The sequence below is a fragment of the Gigantopelta aegis genome, chromosome 13 (assembly GCF_016097555.1).
Source record: "Gigantopelta aegis isolate Gae_Host chromosome 13, Gae_host_genome, whole genome shotgun sequence".
NCBI classification, from domain to species: Eukaryota; Metazoa; Mollusca; class Gastropoda; order Neomphalida; family Peltospiridae; genus Gigantopelta; species Gigantopelta aegis.
The window spans coordinates 9,855,003-9,877,216 of NC_054711.1; the positions used below are offsets into that span (position 1 = coordinate 9,855,003).

Here is a 22,214-nt window from a genome sequence, read left to right on the forward strand (position 1 = left end):
TTTGTTAATGACTTATCCTATAGCACATTACAGTTTTGTGTTTGTCAATGACTTATCGTATAGCACATTACAGTTTTGTGTTTGTTTATGACTTATCATATAGCACATTACAGTTTTGTGCATGTTAATGATTTATCGTATAGCACATTACAGTTTTGAGATTGTTAATGACTTTCGTATAGCACATTAGCTTTGAGCATGTTAATGCCTTATTATATAGCACATTACAGTTTTGAGATTGTTAATGACCTATCGTATAGCACATTACAGTTTTGAGATTGTTAATGATTTATTGTTTTGCACATTAGCTTTGAGCATGCTAATGCCTTATTATATAGCACATTACTGTTTTGAGATTGTTAATGCCTTATTATATAGCACATTACAGTTTTGAGATTGTTAATGATTTATTGTATAGCACATTTGCTTTGAGCATGTTAATCACTTATTATATATCACATTACTGTTTTGAGATTGTTAATGACTTATCGTATAGCACATTACAGTTTTGAGAATGCTAATTACTTATAGTGTATCACATTGCAGTTGGGGTTTTTTTTGTCCGTTAAAGACTTATCGTATAGTGCGTTACATTCTTGTTCTTTTTAATGACATATCTTATGGCATATTACAGTTTTGTCTTTGTTAATGTCATATAGTATACTTTTTAAAACATCTACAGTTGTGTTATTGTTAATAACGTAATACATTTTATCGTTACATTCATTACGATTAACGTCATTTCATTGGTCGTAGCAACGTGACTTTGTTAACGTCTACCGGCTTCGGTGGCGCAGTGGTTAAGCCATCGAACTACAGGCTGGTAGGTACTGGGTTCAGATCCCAGTCGAGGCGTGGGATTTGTAATTCAGATACTGACTCCAAACCCTGAGTGAGTGCTCCGCGAGGCTCAATGGGTAGGTGTAAACCACTTGCACCGACCAGTGATCCATAACTGGTTCAACAAAGGCCATGCTCTGTGCTATCCTGCCTGTGGGAAGTGCAAATTAAAGATCCCTTGCTGCCTATCGTAAAAGAGTAGCCTATGTGGCGCAGCGGGTTTCCTCTCAAAAAAACAAAAACAGTGTCAGAATGACCATATGTTTGACGTCTAATAGCCGATGATAAGATAAAAAAAACATCAATGTGCTCTAGTGGCGTCGTTAAATAAAACAAACTTTACTCTTTTTTTCTTTTAACGTCTGATGAACGTAAACCTAACATCATTTCGTATCGGTACTCTATTTTATTGAAGGTTATTGTTTAAGAACCAAACCATTATTCAAAATAAAGTTTTATTACTAAATATGTAGTATGTTTACATTATGGGTATAAGCACTGTTTGTTATATATTTTATTTTCCTCTGGGTATGAAAAATAATGGATAAAAACACACACACACACAAAAACATCGGCAAACTTACATGTCGACCATAATCCTTAATTGACACTTTGTTTTACCGAGCTTTATTGTTTCAGAACCAAAAATAATTCAAAATAAAATGTCAACTTTCAGAGTTTCAAATTTAATTATACGTATTGTCTGTTACTTCCAGACATAAAGCAGTTACAATATTATAAGTAATGGATTACTAGCATTATTAATATCACACACACACACACACACACACACACACACACACACACACACACACACACACACAGATTATATATATATATATATATATATATATATATATATTTTGTTGTTGTTGTTGTTTTCTCTATAGTTTTATATAGTAACGTTATTTTTTGTTTCATGTAATAAAATGTTTCAGGTGTCCAATAAGTCTATTTAGGATTAGGTGGTAATACAATTTATGTTTGTTTTGTATAATTTTATGTATACTGTCATTTGACACTTTAATACAGAATTAAATCAATGATCATATAAAGTATAATACAATATACAGCTTTTATCTTGTTCACACATGAACATATCGTGTTGTACAATCTCCTTGTTAATGGCATGTACTCGTTCAATAAACACTGCTGCAAGATTCTGAGTTGAGTAACTCTTCTCATATATCCCACCCTATCCCCATCATAGCCAGTCCCAATAGAAAAGTTTATTTTGTTTAACGACACCACTAGATCACATTGATCCATTGATCATCGGCTATTGGATGTCAACCATTTGGTAATTTTGACATATAGTCTTAGAGAAGAAACCCGCTACATTTTTCCATCATGGTATAAAGTGCTCCTTTTGGCATTAGCTGGTGGAAATTTCCCCATTAGCTCGGTTGTGGCAATGCGCTGGACTTTCATACAAATAGTCCGTGGTTCGAATCCCCTAAGTTATGTTGATTTTTATCTATTACATTTGGAGCCGACGTAGGGACGACTGGGTGTGGTCTAAACACAAGAATACAATTACAGTCCAATCAAGACCCATAACAGTTCAACTGCCCGTGGCCCACAGCTCCGGGACGTAGCTTCACTTGAGGGGGAATGTGTAGTAGTCAGTTCCGGATTTATAAGGGGGCAATCCCCCCCCCCCCCCCTTTTGCCGGAGGGACCCTCCAGACTATGGATTTTCTTTATTAAAGAAATTTAATAATTTTAAAATTAGTTCATTTTTTAATTTGTCATGTAATTTAATTTCTATGTTGAGGGGCCTCCGAACCTGAACTGCCCCGGGCCCCCCAAGGTCTAAATCCGGCCCTGGTAGTAGTGATGGTAGTGCTCCTACTGACAGTAGCTAGTGGAAATTCCCCTATTAGTTCAGTTGGTAGAGCGCTGGACTTTAATACAGAGAGTACCTGGTTCGAATCCCTTCAGTGGAGGTTGTTTGTTTGTGTTGTTACAAAAATGTGCAACTATAAACCTAGTGTCCTTGACTTGGGACTTATAGACACGGACTGTTTCTGTCATCGTAAAAGTATTATCGCTATATCGCCTTTTTTACGCCGTAAAGGCGCAACAGAAATGTGAGAAACGTAAAATATTTTAGTTGTATTATCTTTATGGAAGTCAGCGCAATTATATTTAAATACCCTGCGCTATCTGGTTTGGGTAACGATTCAGTAAAACTCATCATGTCAAATGCATACTTTTAAAACACAATTATTAAAAATGCACAAGACCGTGCACGTGTACACCATCTAAAGACCACACAAAGACGAATTCCACAGACCTAGGCGCTGGACGTAGCCCAGTGGTAAAGCGTTCACTTGATGTGTGGTCGGTATAGGATCGATCTCGTCTGTGGATCCATTTGGCTATTTCTTGTTCCAGCCAGTGCTCCACAACTGCTGTAAAAGGCCGTGGTATGTATTATCCTGTCTGTGGGATGGTGCATATAAGAGATCCCATTAAGTGGCGGCAGCGGGTTTCCTCTCTCAATATATGTGTGGTCCTTAACTATATGTCTGACGCCATACAACCGTAAATAAAATGTGTTGAGTGTTTTGTTAAATAAAACATTTTCTTCCTTCCGTATAATTGCTTTGTTGAAGTGCGTTGAAAGTAAAGTGCGTTTGTTTTGTTTAACGACACCACAAGAACACATTGATTCATTCATTACCGGCTAATGGTAATTTTGACATATAGTCTTAGAGAGAAAACCCGATACATGTTTTATCCATTAGTGGCAAGGGTTCTAAATTAACCATTGCTGGATTTTTTTGCGCCACTCCCCTAGTGGCACCAGCGATTAAACTCTTACAACCCTTTGGCGTCACTTTTCAAGGGACGCCGGTTTGGGAAGTTATAATAACTTCCTAAACAACTAGTAGGCTGCCAGGATTGGACTGAACTGCGGTTGGACACGGTGGGGGGTGGGGATGATGGGATGCTGGGAGTTAGGGCATTCTTTGGGGCTATATGCGTAGGCGGTTCGGTCTTAGGTTTTGTGTAGGGCCGCCCTCCCCTCCCTCCCGACCCTCACCTGGACACACCAATGTTTAAAATATGACTGGCAGCCCCTTTCCTCTTAACCTCCCATAGGCTTAATGAATATTGTTTAAGAATTATTATTAATATTAGACCAGCCCATCTAAATTTGCGCCGAAAATATATTATATTAATAATTTATATAGGATAGGAATGTTGATATTTTTTTTAAGGGCGCAGCCAAATCTTTTTAACCCCTATTTTCCCCCTTTTTATCCCTGTCCCGAGTCAGACTCCCGATCCTATCGGAGGCCGGACTCGGGATAGGCGTGTTCGAAACCCTAGTGGTATATGGACACGTTAAACAAGTTACAAAGCTAAGCTAAGCAAGGGTTCTTTAATATGCACCAACCCACAGACATACAACGGCCTTTGACATACCAGTCGTGGTGCATTGGCTGGAACGAGAAATAGCCCAATGGGCCCAAAGACAGAGATCGATCCTGGACCGGCCGCGCATCAATCATCGGCTATTGGATGTCAAACATTTGGTAATGTTGAAATATAGTCTTAGAGAAAAAAAACCTCCACAATTTTTCCATTAGTGGCAAGGGATTTATTTTATATGCACCACCCCACCGACAGCATAACCCATACCACGACCTTTGATATACCAGTTGTGGTGCACTGGCTGGAAGAGAAATAGCCCAATGGGACCACCGACGGGGGTCGATCCCAAACCGACCGTGCATCAAGCGATCGCTCTACCACTGGGCTACGTCCCGTCCCTCGTGTTGGTCTTATTGAGAAAACCAAATTGTTCAGGATTATTTAAGGACAATCGATGAACTGACCGATTAAAAATGAATTTAATACACTATTTAGGGATACGTTTGTTCGTTCCCGCAGAGGCTAAGACGACAAATGAAATGAATAAATAGGTATGGGACTATGAGTTGTGTAGTGGTTAAGCCATCGGACATAAGGCCGGTAGGTAGTGGGTTCGCCTCCCGGAACGGTCCGCCGCCCAGAGGATGAGCTTAATAACTGAATGGGTAGATGTACAGTCATACACCGACTTCTCTAACTAACCACTAAACCTTTGTCCTGGACAGACAGTTCAGGGTCCGTGCTTCTAAAACGTTTGAGTCCAGACTCAATCTCAAATGACGTCACACGCATGTAATTTGTGTGGCGTTGCCATGTCGTTACTGTCTCAGACTCTATTAGAGTCTCGGGTGTAGACTTTTAAAAATGTATAAGCACCAGACCTGATAGTTGTTGTATTTGTCCAGGACAGCATGCTTGAACCTTAATTAAATAAAAGCACGAAATAATTACATATGAAAAAAATAAACGAAACTATGGGTGTGACTACAACAGTATCATTGCTCATGTTGAACTTTTTTTTCAAACCATAATATTAAAATATTGAGTTTTTACAAGGACAAAACGTATAGAAATCTAATTTCGCGGATACAATAGATATCGTAAGTTCCTAAATATGCCGCAAGTTACTAAATATCCGTAGGAGGTCAAACGAGATGAAACGTGTGCGTTTATTGTAAATTATTACATATGCGCGGCAGATCAGGAAGATTGCATGTGACTAAACATCCACATTTATCGTAAATTATTAAATACCTACGGCAGATTAAGACGTATCGACGTCAGTAAGGTATATTAAAATGTCTTCCAGCCCATTGTGTATTTCATCGAACATCTATTTTTTCACTTTAGTGACCTTACACAGAGAAGCTAGATTTATACTTCATCGCCGACTGTTGTTGGCGAGTAAAAACATTATTTATAAACTTTCTTTTCTTTAACGACACCACTAGAGCCTATTGAATTATTAATCATCGGCTATTGGATGTCAAACATTTGTTAATTTTGACATATTATAGTCTTTGAGAGGAAACCCGCTATATGTTTCCATTAGTAGCAAGGGATCTTTTATATGCACCATTCCACAGACAGGATAGCACATATCACGGCCTTTGATATACCAGTCGTAGAGCACTGGCTGGAACGAGAAATAGCCTAACGGGCCCACCGACGGGATCTATCCTAGACTGACCGCGCATCAAGCAAGCGCTTTACCACTGGGCTACGTCCCACCCCCGGATGTTAATAAAACACAAGCTGCTCAGAATGTTACCTGTACTCATGATGGGTGCCACCGATGTGACAGGATATGCTCATTTTTCGCGAACACCTGATATCGCCACTGTGTTTACAGTGATTCGTAAGTGCATGCCATCACAGCTCAATATATTCCACTTGGGTTTTGTAAGCGAGACCGGCCTCAGTGGTGTCGTGGTTAAGCCATCGGACATAAGGCTGGTAGGTTACAAGGTTCCCACCCAGAGTGGGTTTTAACGACTAAATTGGGTAGGTGTAAGGCCACTACACCATCTTGCCTCTAACTAACGACTAACAATTATTAACAACTAACCCACTGTCCTGGACAGACAGAATTGAAAATGGGCAGAATTTTGAAAATAGGAATTAGTAAAAAAAAAGTTAGTAGTAATAATAATAAAAATAACAAAATAAAAAAGAATTGACTGCTCGACCGAATATTTGTATAATTTGGAGCATTTTAGAAGGACAGTCCAAAGATAAAATAATATGACAAAGAAGAGAGAATCGGACTATTTTATAATATTAAAAAAGAAAGTAATTTCGACATACAATTTTGAACGAAGGTCTAAAATTTTAATTTCCGATCTACATGTCCACGTGAGTGGCCTCGTTAAGGCCGTTAGGGTGCACAGCTTGTAAGAAAGAATCTTTAATATGGGCCATCCCTCAGGCAAGACAGCACATAGCAAGGTTTTTTGTGTACCATTCGTGGTGCAGGCTGGAACGAGAAATAGTCCAATGTACCAATCGACGGGGGACGCTTTGCGGCGGACTTAAATTCCTAGGAACACAAGCTACTCAGACTGTGACTTATGGTCATGGCGGGTGCTACCGATGGGACAGGATATGCATACCTTTCGCTGTATATGCATGTTTTAAGAGTTTTGAGACCTACCTTTCGCTGTATATGCATGTTTTAAGAGTTTTGAGACCTACCTTTCGCTGTATATGCATGTTTCAAGAGTTTTGAGACCTACCTTTCACTGTATATGCATGTTTCAAGAGTTTTGAGACCTACCTTTCGCTGTATATGCATGTTTCAAGAGTTTTGAGACCTACCTTTCGCTGTATATGCATGTTTCAAGAGTTTTGAGACCTACCTTTCGCTGTATATGCATGTTTCAAGAGTTTTGAGACCTACCTTTCGCTGTATATGCATGTTTCAAGAGTTTTGAGACCTACCTTTCACTGTATATGCATGTTTCAAGAGTTTTGAGACCTACCTTTCGCTGTATATGCATGTTTCAAGAGTTTTGAGACCTACCTTTCGCTGTATATGCATGTTTCAAGAGTTTTGAGACCTACCTTTCGCTGTATATGCATGTTTCAAGAGTTTTGAGACCTACCTTTCACTGTACATGTATTTGTTAAGTGTTTTGAGACCTACCTTTCACTGTACATGTATTTGTTAAGAGTTTTGAGACCTACCTTTCGCTGTATATGCATGTTTTAAGACTTTTGAGACTTACCTGGTATGGACTATCGATTGTGCTATACGATATGTACCATACAATACGTTTTTAACAAGACCAACACTGCAGAAAATGTTGTACGATTTATGCTATTAAGAAGAACAAAAACTGTTGCCACCCGAAAGGAAAAAGCACAATGAAAGAAAGAGAGAAAAACGTAGATGGGTCTTTTAACTTTGTCTGGTTGATTTAAACAATATTTATTTTGTCAAAACTAAATGGGATTGGTCAACCGGATCATCTGCAATATATCGAAATAATTTATGGCCATTAAGGTCATTGATGTCTAGGCGAAGTTTACAGTGGAGTATCTGCTCAAGTCTAGAACCCAGATAAACATATCTAGGAATAGCGTTGTCCGATTTCTTTAATTGATTTGTTAAAGATGTCAATGATACAGCTTTCCGTACTTTGACATTTAATGCATTCTACAACCTTATTCCATAAAAAAAATCAGAGTATACTTTTATACGACTAGCTACTGTTGTTAGTGTTTTTTATTCCTTAAGCCACGTGTTCTAATATTAGATCTTGATAAACAAAAAAGTGCTAAGTACGTTGGTGTACCATCATTGACAAGTGTATACATTTTACAGAGCTTATGTCGTTTTCGTTTGTCTATTAGTGGAATAAAACCACTTTGTCTAGTTTTTAAGAAAGAAAAAGAAAGTAAATTAGTCTTTTGACTTTGTCTAGCTCTTTGAAGAAAGACAAAAAGTAAAGGAGCGTTTTTACTTTGTCTAGTCCTTTTAAAAAAAAGAAAAAGACTGAGTAAATAAGCCTTTTGATTAGTAAATGAACCCTTTCATTTTGTCTAGTTCTTTGAAGAAAAAAAAGTAAATGAACCTTTTTGACTTTATATAGTTCTTTAAGAAAGAAAATAATCCAAGCACCAAAATAAATTAGCATTTTTACTGTTGTAGATCTTTGAAAAAAAGCTAACAACAAGTAAATAAATGTTTTGACTTTGTCTAGTTCTCTGAAGAAAGAAAACAAGTAAATTAGCCTTTTAACTTTGTCTAGATCTATGAAGAAAAAACCCTAAGTAAATGGGTCTTTTGACGTTGTCTAGTTGTTTGACAAAAGAAAAACAAACAAACAAGTAAATATCTTTTGACTGCGTCTAGTTCCTTGAAGAAAGAAAAAACCGTAAATCAGCATTTTGACTTTGTCTTGTTCTTTGAAAAAAGAAAACCGACAAATAAATGAGCCTTTTGTCTTTGTCTAGTTTTGTCTAGTTTTTTGAAGGAAGGAAAAAAAAAAGAGCCTTTTGACTTTGTCTAGATATTTGAAGAACAACAAGCAACAACAAGTAAAGAGGTTTTTTTGCTTTGTATAGTTATTTGAAGAAAGAATTTAAAAAAACCCTAAGTAAATGAGCTTGTTCACGTTGTAGATAGTTGTAGTAGATCTTATTATTTTGTCTTGATTCTTTTTGTCTACTGTATTCAAAATCCAAACTGACGTCTCTGCTAAACTTTAATTCTGATGAACCGCTCCAACGACAGTGATGACGAAAGGTGTTGTTAAAATTCAATATGGCGTGCCTTGCTGGGATTATTTTTCAAAGTTTAAATTAATACATAACTTTCAGACTCTTAGTAGGGATAGAGCCGGAAAAAGAAACTTCAGTTAGACGTTTAGAAATAAGTGAGAACTCGGTGCCGTCGAACGTAGGTTTCCTTGGGTTGCCTTTCACCATAACCTGAAACAATAGCAGCAAAAACAGTCAGTCAGTCAATCAGTAAAGCAGACGGTAAAGCAGTCAGTCAGCAAATCAGTCAGCGAGGCAGTCAATAAGGCAGTCAGTAGGTAGTCAGTAAGGCAGGTAGTCAGTAAAACAGTCAGTCTGGTAGTCTCTCAATCAGTTTGTCCGTCTCTTAATAAGTCAGTCAGTCAGTAAGTCAGTCAGTAAGTCGGTAAGTAGGTCGGTCAGTCAGTCTCACGGTAAGTACGCCTTTCATCAAGCCAGTCTTTTAGCCAGCCAATCGGTCAGTCAATCTGTCTGTCCAAAAGTCAATCAGATAGCCTGCAACTCGTAGTCTTTCAGTTTGTCATACTATAAGTATGTAAGTTAGTCAGATAGTCCATCTCCGTCAGTCTGTCTATCTGTCTTGTTGTGTGTCTATCATACAGTCAGTCATTTAGTCAGTCTTTCAATGAGACTAGAGTCTCCAAGAGTACGTAATTTATATAATTATATGTATTATGCATTGTATTAGGTAACTTATTTGCAAGAAATTTCAATATACCATAATAATCTGACCTGGTACTTACATAACCTTTAGATTCTAGGTAGTACTAAACCAAATAACTTCCGGCTGGGTCAAAGTTCGAGGTGCACCCAACTTTTGATAGAGAAGTGAATACCACAAGTCCTGTGATTGGTTATAAATGTGAGTGTGTTCGTTGTAAAAAATAATAGTTTTATCTGGGTAAAAAAAATAAGCAATTTTATTTCATCTAGTACCAATGAGTCAAGTTGCCTTGTACTTGAAACATGTATGGGGTACCTGTAAAAAAAAGTACTCGAATTTTGTGCGGAACTACGGTAGTCATAGACATTACCCGTTATCTCAGAAACGAGCAGCTTGACCCCCAATTTTTTCTGATTCACTTTAAGTGTGAGGGGTGGTAGTATTTATATCCGTGGCGTTTATGTCGGTTGATACGTTGCAGGTAGGAGTTTTAGCCACATATGTTACTATTGTCGTCTATGGGATTTGATTTGGTAGTATACACCCTCTAGATTCAATGCTCTAATAGAGTCAGAGACTTTAATGCCATAACAACGTCATACAGATTATATGCGTGTGACGTCATTAGAGATTTTAACCTAGACTCTGAAGCTTTATAAGCACTGGCCCTGGTAATGTATACATTTTCAGTGTTCTGTGTTGCATACCTTTTCCTCGATTGAAGGTTAAATGTGTGACCTTTGTTTTAAAATGAATCACCCGATATAATTGCAATTTTCTATTTAAACGTTTGTAGTATTAATATTAACTTTTTTAAAATAGTAACGTACCACTCTCGCATCTACTAGGTCGAGAGTTACCGGCCTCGGTGGCGTAGTAGTTAAGCCACCATAAGCTGTATGTACTGAGTTCGTTTCCTGGTACCAGCTCTCACCCAGAGCGACTTTAGCGACTCAATGCGTAGGAGTAAGCCACTAAGCCAACTAACCACTAGTCCCTAACCCACTGTCCTGGACAGACAGCCCATATAGCTGAGGTGTGTTCCCAGGACAGCATGCTTGAACCTTAATTGGATATAAGTAAAAACAATAAGTTTAAATGAATGAATATAGCAGGGCCCGTGCTTATTAAACTTAAAGTCTAGACTTTAATAAAGTCCAGACTTTAACGTAATGCTATTTGAATGGCGTTGCCATGACGTAAAAGTCTGGACTTTATTAAAGTCTAGACTTTAAGGTTTATAAGCACGGGGCCTGGATTGGATAATTTAAACATACTAGGGCAGGACATAGCCCACTCGCAACACGCACGCCTCCTGCACGGTCAGCTAGGCTCGATCTCCGTCACGGGGCCCATTGGGGTTTTCTGCCCGTCACAGACAGTGCACCACGACTGGTATATCCAAAGGCCGTGGTATGTGCTATGTTGCCTGTGGGAGAGTTCATATAAAAGATCCCTTGCTGCCAACAGAAAAATGTAGCGGGTGTACTCTGATTACCAAATATTTGATGTCCAATAGATAATGATTGATTAATCAATAAACTCTTGTGGTGTCGTTAGCAAAATAAAGTTCAACTTTAAAAATCCTACCTGGAAGAGATTATATGCCATGGCAACGTTAACTTCAAGCGTGTCCCCTTGTTTTAGTTTTCCTGTAATGTTCACTTTGTTGGCCATGCTTCCATCGTCTAGAACATGGAGGCTGACACTGTAGTCCAGCGCATTTTGAAACATAATCTCCATTCTCAGGTGCTCGCCAAACATTATCGCCAGTCTGAAAGGAAAGGAATGTTGTCTAGCGACCAATCAAAATCTGCACATTTTAAAGCTGTGGGTCTAGATTATCATTTCATTTTCGTTTCAACTTATATTTCGTGCTTATATCCAATTAAGGTTCAAGCACGCTGTCCTGGGCACAAACCTCAGCTATCCGGACAGTGGGCTAGTTGTTAGTTGGGTAGTGGTTAGTGGTTAGTGATAGTGAAGAGGGTGTAGTGGTCTTACACCTACCTACTGAGTCGTTAAAACTCGTTCTGGGTGGAATCCGGTACCCGGCTGTGAACCCTGTACCTCAGTCTTGTGCCCGATGGCTTAACCACGACACCAACGAGGCCGGTTTAGATTATCAATCGGCTACCAGTCCAACCGGGACGACAGGTTTCTTCTCCGCCCTGCTATCTGTTACACTAGCCCGACTACTCTGGCGGTAAGACAGCTAGAAGGACCGTTGTTCCCACAATGCATCAAGATATTGAGTTGACATTGTGCATGGATTTATCAAGAAACATTGATAGTTTGATTAATTAATTTCTAGTCATTGTTTGTGCTATAGGGTGTATACTACCAAATCTCACGTCTTTGAGAATGTAACTTCTAGAAGTTCCGTAGAGTATAGCGACCGACAATCAAAATCAAAACATGATACCACTTGCCGGATGTAAGCAGATACAACCATTCAACATTCAGCGCGATAAAATTAAACACACTACCTCGCGTCGGGCTGAGTCCTTAGAAGTGGTTTTGTTTAACGACACCACTGGAGCACCTTGATTTATTAACCATTGGCTATTGGATGTCAAACATAATTTTTACAGTTTTAGAAATGAAACCCGTTACACTTTCCCATTAGTAGCAAGGGATCCTACACTTCCCACAAACAGGATAATACGGGCGTTTCTAAGCAGGACGAATCGGGGCCGGGCTAAGTAGTTCAGGACTAGTCTGATTAGGTTGGGACCGGTCTAAATAGGTCGGGGCCAGTAGGACGGGGCTGGTATAAGTAGGACGGGGCCGGATCACGTGAGAAAGCCATGACGTCATCAAGGTCACAGGAAAGTAGGTCAAGGTCACAGAAAGTAGGTCATGGATCTATGCAAGTCTCCTTACTACTGCTATCAGCCTATTCGAAAAAAAAAAAAATTGAGTGGATAAAAAAAGTTGTTTTTGTTTAACGACACCACTAGAACACACTGATTTATTATTCATCAGTTATTGGATGTCAAATATTTGGTAATTTTGACAAGTAGTTGTCAGAGGAAACCCGCTACATTTTTTCGCCTAATGCAGTACGGAATCTTTTATATCCACTTTATCACAGACAGGAAAGCACATACCAAATGTTTTTGGCCAGTTGTGATGCACTGGTTGGAATCAGAAAGAAACCCAATCAGTTGAACGGATCCACCGAGGTGGTTCGATCCTGCGACGCAGGCACCTCAACCGTGCACTCAACCGATTGAGCTAGATCAAATGACACAGGTATCAAAACTGGGTGTCGCTGGATTATTAAAGGAAGTTAATTTGTTAAAGGGACATTCCCGAGTTTGCTGCATTGTAAGATGTTTTCGACAAATAAAATATTTCTACGATTAAACTTGCATATTAAATATATTTTCTTCTTTAGAATATCAGTGTCTGTATATTCAATTTGTTTCTGGTCGTTTTAATATTTGTAAAAAGCCCAAACTGGATTTTGTCTTCAAATAATTTCGTACGTACGAAAAAACAATATTTCAGAAAATAAGATTAAATTTAACCTAGTACAAATATTAGAACGATCAGAAACACGTTTAATATACAGCCACTAATATTTTATGCAAAAAAAATATATGAGATATGTAATTACAATCGTTAAAAAGTCTCTGTTAGTCGATAACATCTTAAACATTGCAGAAAACTCAGGAATGTCCCTTTAAACGCTTTACAAAAACAAACATTTACGTGCACCACTAGTTGTGGCCGATGGCACTCTTAGAATTACGTCTAACTTTACTCGTAACTTACGTTTACACTTTTTTGTGAAACGCTCTTCAGTCGTAGATTTACGTTTACGTGTAAAACGTAACTTACGATTTTTAGTGAAATTGGGTCCTGTAGTCTAGAGCTCTGCCGTACTAAGCAGTTATAGCCATTGGTCTGAGACGTATACATCAAATGATGACGAAGGCGCGCGCGTCTTACGAACAACCACCGAGTGAAAGAAAAACATGGAGGAAAAGAGATGGGTAAAATTTAAAGTTTGTTTTGTTGAACAACACCACTAGAGCATACTGATGTATTAATCATCGGCTATTGGATGTCTAACTTTTCGTGATTTTGACATATAATCTTAAAGAGGAAACCCGCTGCATTTTTCCATTTGTAGCAAGGGATCTTCTATGTGCACCATCCCATAGACAGGATAGAACATACCACGACCTCTGGTGTACCAGTCGTGGTGCACTGGCTGGAACGAGAAATAGCCCAATGGGCTCACCTACGGGGATCTATCCCTGACCAACTAGACATCTAATGAACACTTTACCACTGGACTACGTCCTGCCTCTATGAGAGAAGTAAAACTGTCTGCTACCACAAATGACTCAACTACAGTGGGCTTTATTATAATATATTAAATATGCTACACGGTTTAGGAAAGTTACATGTGACAAAATATCTGCTTTAATATCATAAAGTATAAAATATGCTACACGGTTTAGGAATGTTACATGTGACTAAATACCTGCTGTAATATCATAAAGTATAAAATATGCTACACGGTTTAGGAATGTTACATGTGACTAAATACCTGCTGTAATATCATAAAGTATACAATATGCTACACGGTTTAGGAATGTTACATGTGACTAAATACCTGCTGTAATATCATAAAGTATACAATATGCTACACGGTTTAGGGATGTTACATGTGACTAAATATCATAAAGTATTAAAGGGACATTCCCGAGTTTGCTGCAATGTTTAAGATGTTATCGACTAACAGAGACTTTTTAACGATTGGAATTACATATCAAAATTATGTTTCTGCATAATATATTAGTGGCTGTATATTAAACGTGTTTCTGATCGTTCTAATATTTGTACTAGGTTAAATTTCATTTTATTTCCTAAAATATATCTTTTCGTACGTACGAAATTATTTGAAGACAAAATCCAATTTGGGCGTCTTACAAATATTAAGACGACCAGAAACACATTAAATATACAGCCACTGATATTCTAAACTAGAAAATATATTTAATATGTAAGTTTAATCGTAGAAATATTTTATTAGTCGGAAACATCTTACAATGTAGCAAACTCAGGAATGTCCCTTTAGATATGTCTTTCTCGAAGCAAATGTTCGGGAGTGGCAGTCCTCTTATTGGCAAACACCTTGACAGTGACACATAGAAGCAGTTATGTGAAAGCATCCTTTTGACTGCGTTGTGCATAGATACGATATTGAAAATGATACTGGTTTGTCTTTTTTCGCGAATGCGTGTGTTGTTCGTGTGTATGTGGTGTCAGGCACGGCGGACCAGGGGTGGGGTTCGGACAAAAATATTATTGCTAGTAAATCATAAGCCAGAGGTGAATTTTACTTGTCGAATGCAGGAAATTGTATTTCAGGACATCTAGTTTTCATAATTTTACGGCGAAGCATATCCCCGATCCCCCTAGGAATTTTGCTTTGCACCCTCGATCTGTCAGCCCCACCCCTGTCTGGGTATGTATGTCTGTGTGTGTATGTGCGTGTGTGCGTGCGTGCGTGTATGTGTGTGTGTGTGTGTGCGTGCGTGCGTGCATGTCTGCATTTGTCTGTACTAACCCACAAATTCCATTTGTCTGTAAATTAATACGTATGCGTTCACCTTCCATTTCCTATTACTTGCTGAGTTGCTCTCCAGGTCATGTTCCATCCAGGATGAAGTGGCGCAGGTAGCTTCACAACGAACGATTCAGTCTGTAAAGAGTACGAAAGGTTGATTTGTTTATTTGTTTAAAGTAACAGATTCTAGATTTTAAATGATAGACACTACGGCGTATTTTTCACTATTAGAGCTGGTTGGGATTTTTTTATAACAGTTACTGAAATCAGATATTTCTTAGATTTTACTGTTCAGGTTATCCATTTCCGTAGATCAGAATTGTTTCGTGGTCATCCTAGTGTTTCTAATACCACGAAATACATTTTGTTTTTGCACGTACATCTGAGAAATACCGGTTATGGAGACGCCCTCTGGTCTATATGTAAGAGTATTTCCTCATTTCGATGCCTCGGTCTCTTGTTTCACTCTGTTGTAATTTTATCCAAACGTCTTACGGGTTTGTAAATTAACCGTGTTCATTTTAATGAGTTGAAACTAGGATGCGTGATATTAAGAACACTGCAGCAAATTTTACACAACGTCTATGTGGTTATATATGGGCATATTTCAAAAGTGGTCAACACCAGGTCCAAAGAGAGAGACATAATAATATATATGTACCGGTAATACTTTAAAGAAAAATGAATTGTCACCCAAGCCAAGCGTGAGTGCCCCGACTGGTCTCGGCTATCGATGATACACGCGGTAGTTACAGAATAATAGATGGCCGACTATGCGGAATGAAATGATCCCACATGCCTGTATTTGGTTGTCGGTGTTTGTACACGGCAGCGGGCCTCATTACACAAAGTACGGATAGTCTTGTAATCTTCAAAGAACTGTTGTAATAACAATTAACGCTGTTTGGTTTTTCTCTTAAACGAGTGAATCATGTCAAATTTGTTATTTGCTACTTAAGTTTGAATTCAAAATGATTCATTACTAGTCATTTACATTCCATTCTACTTCTCGATGAAGACGGACGTCAGCCCTTGTTCTCTCCATCTGCCCCCCCCCCCCCCCCCCCCCCCCTGGGGGAACTACTCAAGTCCTATGGAACGTTGTTAGAGTACCGGGTATCGTACACCGGGTCACGGGCTTTCGTGACCTTGGTGTACGGAGACCCACCAACTCCGAAGAGAGGAAGGATTAGGAAGAGGAAACACGCGCCAGGGAAGGAACAGGGGGGGGGGGGGGGGCAAAGCCAGCGGCTAAACCGCTGGTGGCGGCTCCTTCTGTGAAGCCGCCCCCAGCCCAGCCTGCGACCGAGCGGAAGAAGACGAACAAGCTCCAGTCAGACACCACACGGCCGACTACGCCACCGCCAGCACCGTTCAACTTGATGTTCCCGGAGTTTGCGGCCAGGCACCCTATTCGCCTATCATCTTCAACTCCGGAGTTAGACCGTGCTGCCAAGGAGGAGCACGCCCGGAGTTCGGCCCAATCTGCCGTTGGAAAGAGGAAAGCTGAGACAACCGCGACCACCAGCAGAGATCCACCTCAACAACCGCCGCCGCCCCCAAAGGGGCGGAACCAGTGGAAGGCACTAAAGCCTGGACGCTTCACGGCCACCTGGACAAGCGCTATGGCAAATGTTACCGGACGAACATTACCCACCCGGACAAATTTATTTGTCCACCGCACATCCCGGGATACCGACAGATCCCCGACGGCGATGGACAGCTGGAAAGCCACGTCATCAGGCTCAACGACGGAATCGAATGTCTTTGCGTTACATACTGCAAGGGTCAACTCCACAACCAGGCTCTGCTGCTCACCCAGATGGATAACGTATCAATCCATCGAATCCTGAAGAAGATCTTCGGAGGGGAGCAGTATCCTAAGGCTGCCAAGGTGTTAGGGACCCCGGAATTTCTTCAATTCCTGCCCAACTTCGATTCCAGAGTCTGGCTGTCCTCGCCGTAGACGCCAACCTCCTACCAACCTCCTTTTCCTCCGTGAGTATGGACTTTACTAGACTTAAATTTTTAGGCCGTCATTTCAAAAAGTTTTGTTTAACCTTTTTTTTGTTTTTGTAAACAGTCGGTAACCTTTTATTTTCGGCAGTCCGTCTAAATTGCTCAAATCACCTTAAAACCATTTCGGTCGAGCAGTCAAAACTAACTTTTGGTTTAACTTTTTAGTCCAGACAGGTTTGGACGCAGATATCATATGTAAACTCAAGTACTTGCCAAGTTTCACCGAGGAATCGAAATTCAGCCAATCAGAACACGGCTCCCACTCGGTGATACTTGAGGTTTTCTTGGTGTCTGCTAGTCGGTCCGCGCTCGCTGGATTCATTTTGCAGACTTAGACTTTTGACAAGTTTCCCAAGGAATCGAATTTCAGCCAATCACAGCTAGGCCTCACTTGGTGTCTGCTATTTGGTCCGCGATCTCGCTGGACTTACTTACTAACTGGCTTTCTTCCAAATTCTGCCCACCTCAAACTTACCCCCCCCCCCCCCCCCCCTGCTCCGGAGTTGGTCACTGGCGAAGTCAGAGGCTAAATCCGTAGTGGGCGTGCCTGAACCTTCGTGGATAGGGGCACGTAAATATAGTTGCCCATTGCCCACTAGTCATTTAGTTATGTTAGAAACTGATACATCAGAGATCGAGCAATCTGGGGAAGGACCCAGCAACGGGGGGATAGCCAGATCGGTTAATAGTCATGCTTTCTTGTCATCCATATTTACTTAGTTTTATCATATGCACAGAAGGAATGTGCTAACATCTGTGTGTTGGGGACAGGGATGGAGCAGCAAACGTGTCTTCCGATATCAACGAAATGATAATACTAAAATGCAGTTTCACTTTGGGGTCTGCTGTACGAATTTCGAAAACTCGAACTCCCTGAAACTCGAACTATTTCGTCGTCCCCTTCAACTTCGAGTTAACGAAGTTCGACTGTATATATATATATATATATATATATATATATATATATATATAGATAGATATAGATACATAGATAGATAGATAGATAGATAGATATAGATATAGATATAGATATAGATATAGATATAGATATAGATATAGATATAGAGATATAGAGACATAGATACATAGATATAGAGACATAGATAGATAGATAGATAGAGATATAGATATAGAGATATAGATACATAGATAGATAGATAGATATAGAGATATAGATTGATAGATATAGATATAGATATAGATATAGATAGATAGATAGATAGATAACTTGCCTGATTCAGAATTTCACTCTCAATTTACAAAGTGCCTGAAATTTCCAGTCATTTTACAAATTGCCTGGAAAATGAGACCATTTATTTGAAAGATTGACTTAAATGAATGAGCTGATAAAAATTGCAGATAATGTATATTTCAATGATCTATTTAAACAGAATGAAAGACAATAAAGACCAAATATCTTGTTAATATTGTTAACAGATTATCCTTTTAGGAGTACCAGCCAATTAGCTCTGGGCACTTTTGTTCAGTTGATGTGAGAGTTCACTATAATCACACAGACTAACACATTGTGTCCTTAACTGGCATTCGTTTGTTTCGCAATCACCACATATAATTAAATGTAACAATACAGCTACTGAAGATTAGAGATATGTTGGGAAGCCAGTACCTAGATGCTAGGAATACAAAATGCGTATTTCAATACGCATTTTCCAATGCAGCGATGTTGAAACGTTGATACCAAAACTAAAGGGAGATCTTGAAGATTTCGTCTACTTCACTGATATAGATGGCATGTTTGACATAATAAAGCGTGCCCACATTTCAACTGGGTATGGCGGCCGAGATAAGATGATAAAACATTTAAACAAGTATGCCAATATCACCAGAGAATCCCTTGATCTTTATAAATCTGTTTGTGTTGAGTGTCAAAAGAAAAGTAAGAGTGCTACAACCAAGGGTGTGGTTGTAAAACCAATTCTGTCCAAAGACTTTGGTCCTCGTGGACAGGTTGATCTTACTGACATGCAGTCCATGCCTAAAGATTCTCATTGTTGGATTATGGGGTACCAAGCCCATTTGACACAATACTGTGTTCTGCGACCTCTGACATCCAAACGTCCTGCTGAAGTACTGATAGTTTCTTTTTATTCTCCAGAGCGACAACGGCAGTCAGTTCACAGCATCAGTCATCACCGAGCTCAAGTTAAGATGGCCTGATCTATTGATAGTCCACGGTAAACTCAGATATCCGCAAAGTCAGGGATCAGTTGAATGGGTCAAATGCGACGTTACGGACATGTTTCATCGACTCAACAGATTGGCCAACTAGACTTCGCTTTGTACAGTTTCAGAAAAACAACAGATACCATTTTTGAGTAAAACAATCCCCATGCAAGGCTCTTTTCGGGTGTGATGCACGAATTGAACTACGTTCAGCATCCCGTCCATGTGAAATCCTAGAGCGACTCGTGTCTGACGATGACCTTAAATATGCACTAACACCTTCTGATTCCACTGCAGTAAATTATCCTCAAAGCTCTGAAGTCACAGGCCAGATCGAAAAGCTGCATGACACCATTCAGCTGAATGGTAAAAGAGCAGCTGATGGACAGTTGACACAAGCAGAAAGAATGGCTAAACGCAACTGACTTGAAAATGTTGCTGGAAATCCCGGAGATAACGTGACTATTCCAATTCCTCGGTACAGACCGCGGTAAAGGTGATCCTCGAAATCTGATGGGGTGATCTTGGACAGGAATGAACATGACTTGTACCGAGTTGTGAACTCTCACATCAACTCGTCTATCATTCTGAATAAATAAGTCATAATGATATACCTTATCTTCATTTGTTTTCATCTGACTCATTTAAGTCAATCTGTCAAATAAAGGGGCTAATTTTACAGGCAATTTGTAAGATGACTGGAAACTTCAGGCACTTTGTAAATTGACTGAGTGAATCAGGCATTTTACAATTTGCCTTATTTAGACATGGACTGTATAATATATATTGCTGTGGTATAACGGGTTCATAAAAATTATACTGATGAAAAGTATGAAATTCTATTTTCATCCGACACCAAAATATAATTTCCATCCAAGCACAACTAAAGTGCCTATAAACGACAAAGGGTTAATCAGAGAAGTACGTTTGTTAATCTAGATTTCGAATTGGGAATTCGACCAAATGGAACGACACCGTCTTAGAGAGGAAGCCCATTCCATTATTACCAATTAAGGAATCCTTTATATTCACGGACATGATAAAACATACAAATGCTGGAATGAGAAATATATCAATGGTCTATTTTAACTACTCAATCATGATGGGTAGGTATAAGACCACTACACTAACACACACACACACACACACACACACACACACACACTCTCTCTCTCTCTCTCTCTCTCTCTCTCTCTCTCTCTCTCTCTCTCTCTCTCTCTCTCTCTCTCTCTCTCTCTCTCTCTCTCTCTCTCTCTCTCTCTCTCTCTCTCTCTCTCTCTATCCACTAACCCACTTTCCTGGACAGACATGACATATAGATGAACCACACCGGCCTCGGTGGTGTTATGGTTAAGACGTAGGACATTTTGCTTGTAGGTACTGGGTTCGCAGCCAGGTACCGGCTCCCACCCAGAGTAAATTTTAACGACTCAGTGGGTAGATGTACGACCACAAAACCATCTTCTCTTTCACTAACCACAAACAGCTAACCCACTGTCCTGGACAGACAGCCCATATAGCTGAGGTGTGTGCCTAGGACAGCGTGATTGAACCTTAATTGGATATAAGCAGGACAATAAGTTGAACTGAAAATAAACGAAATATAAAACCACTGTCCTAGATTACCATGTTTCTCCATTCAATCTGCTTACATTCACCACAACCATTTGTTTTGCATTCTGTTGCCTGTTCCGTCTCGAAGAAGCAGAAGTCGGGCTTGCACAGAACGGTTCCGTCATACTTCATAATTTGCCCTACAACTGACGCCAAATCTTTCACAAATGGAACTCTGCAAGAAACTCCTAGAAATGATGAAAGAAAGAAATGTTTTATTTAACGACGCACTCAACACATTTTATTTACGGTTATATGGCGTCAGACATATGGTTATGGATCACATAGATATTGAGAGAGGAAACCCGCTGTCGCCACTTCATGGGCTACTCTTTTCGATTAGCAGCAAAGGGTATTTTATATTCATCATCCTACAGACAGGGTAGTACATAACACGGCCTTGGATATGCCAGTCGTGGTGCACTGGCTGGACCGAGAAACAACTCAATGGACCCAATGACTGGGATCGATCCCACACTGACCGCGCATCGAGCGAGCGCTGTACCACTGGGCTACGTCCCGCCCTAGAAATGATGAAAGAACAAGTTCTCTGAAAATAGATCTCACTACATTCTTCACAAATGGAACTCTCCAGTGAGATAGAAATGATTAAAATAGATCTCACTACATCCTTCACAAACGGAACTCTACAGTGAGATAGAAATGATGAAAGAACAAGTTCTCTGAAAATAGATCTCACTACATCCTTCGCAAACGGAACTCTACAGTGAGATAGAAATTATTAAAATAGATCTCACTACATCCTTCACAAACGGAACTCTACAGTGAGATAGAAATGATGAAAGAACAAGTTCTCTGAAAATAGATTTCACTACATCCTTCACAAACGGAACTCTACAGTGAGATAGAAATGATTAAAATAGATCTCACTACATCCTTCACAAACGGAACTCTACAGTGAGATAGAAATGATAAAAGAACAAGTTCTCTGAAAATAGATCTCACTACATCCTTCACAAACGGAACTCTACTGTGAGATAGAAATGATGAAAGAACAAGTTCTCTGAAAATAGATCTCACTACATCCTTCACAAACGGAACTCTACAGTGAGATAGAAATGATTAAAATAGATCTCACTACATCCTTCACAAACGGAACTCTACAGTGAGATAGAAATGATTAAAATAGAT

The 22,214-nt window shown here is 39.5% G+C and overlaps 1 protein-coding gene across 1 annotated transcript in view; it reads right to left on the reverse strand.

Moving 5' to 3' along the window:
* Positions 1 to 6,542: 6,542 nt before the first annotated feature.
* The window catches only part of LOC121387456, a 29,830-nt gene continuing 14,158 nt past the window's right edge, over positions 6,543 to 22,214 (reverse strand). The window contains exons 3-6 of the mRNA XM_041518575.1: positions 21,075 to 21,250; positions 15,289 to 15,380; positions 11,246 to 11,429; positions 6,543 to 9,162 (exon numbers count right to left, since the gene is read on the reverse strand). Coding sequence (XP_041374509.1) covers positions 9,034 to 9,162; positions 11,246 to 11,429; positions 15,289 to 15,380; positions 21,075 to 21,194 — 525 coding nt within the window. The 5' untranslated portion in view covers positions 21,195 to 21,250 and the 3' untranslated portion in view covers positions 6,543 to 9,033. The remainder of the gene's footprint in view (positions 9,163 to 11,245; positions 11,430 to 15,288; positions 15,381 to 21,074; positions 21,251 to 22,214) is intronic.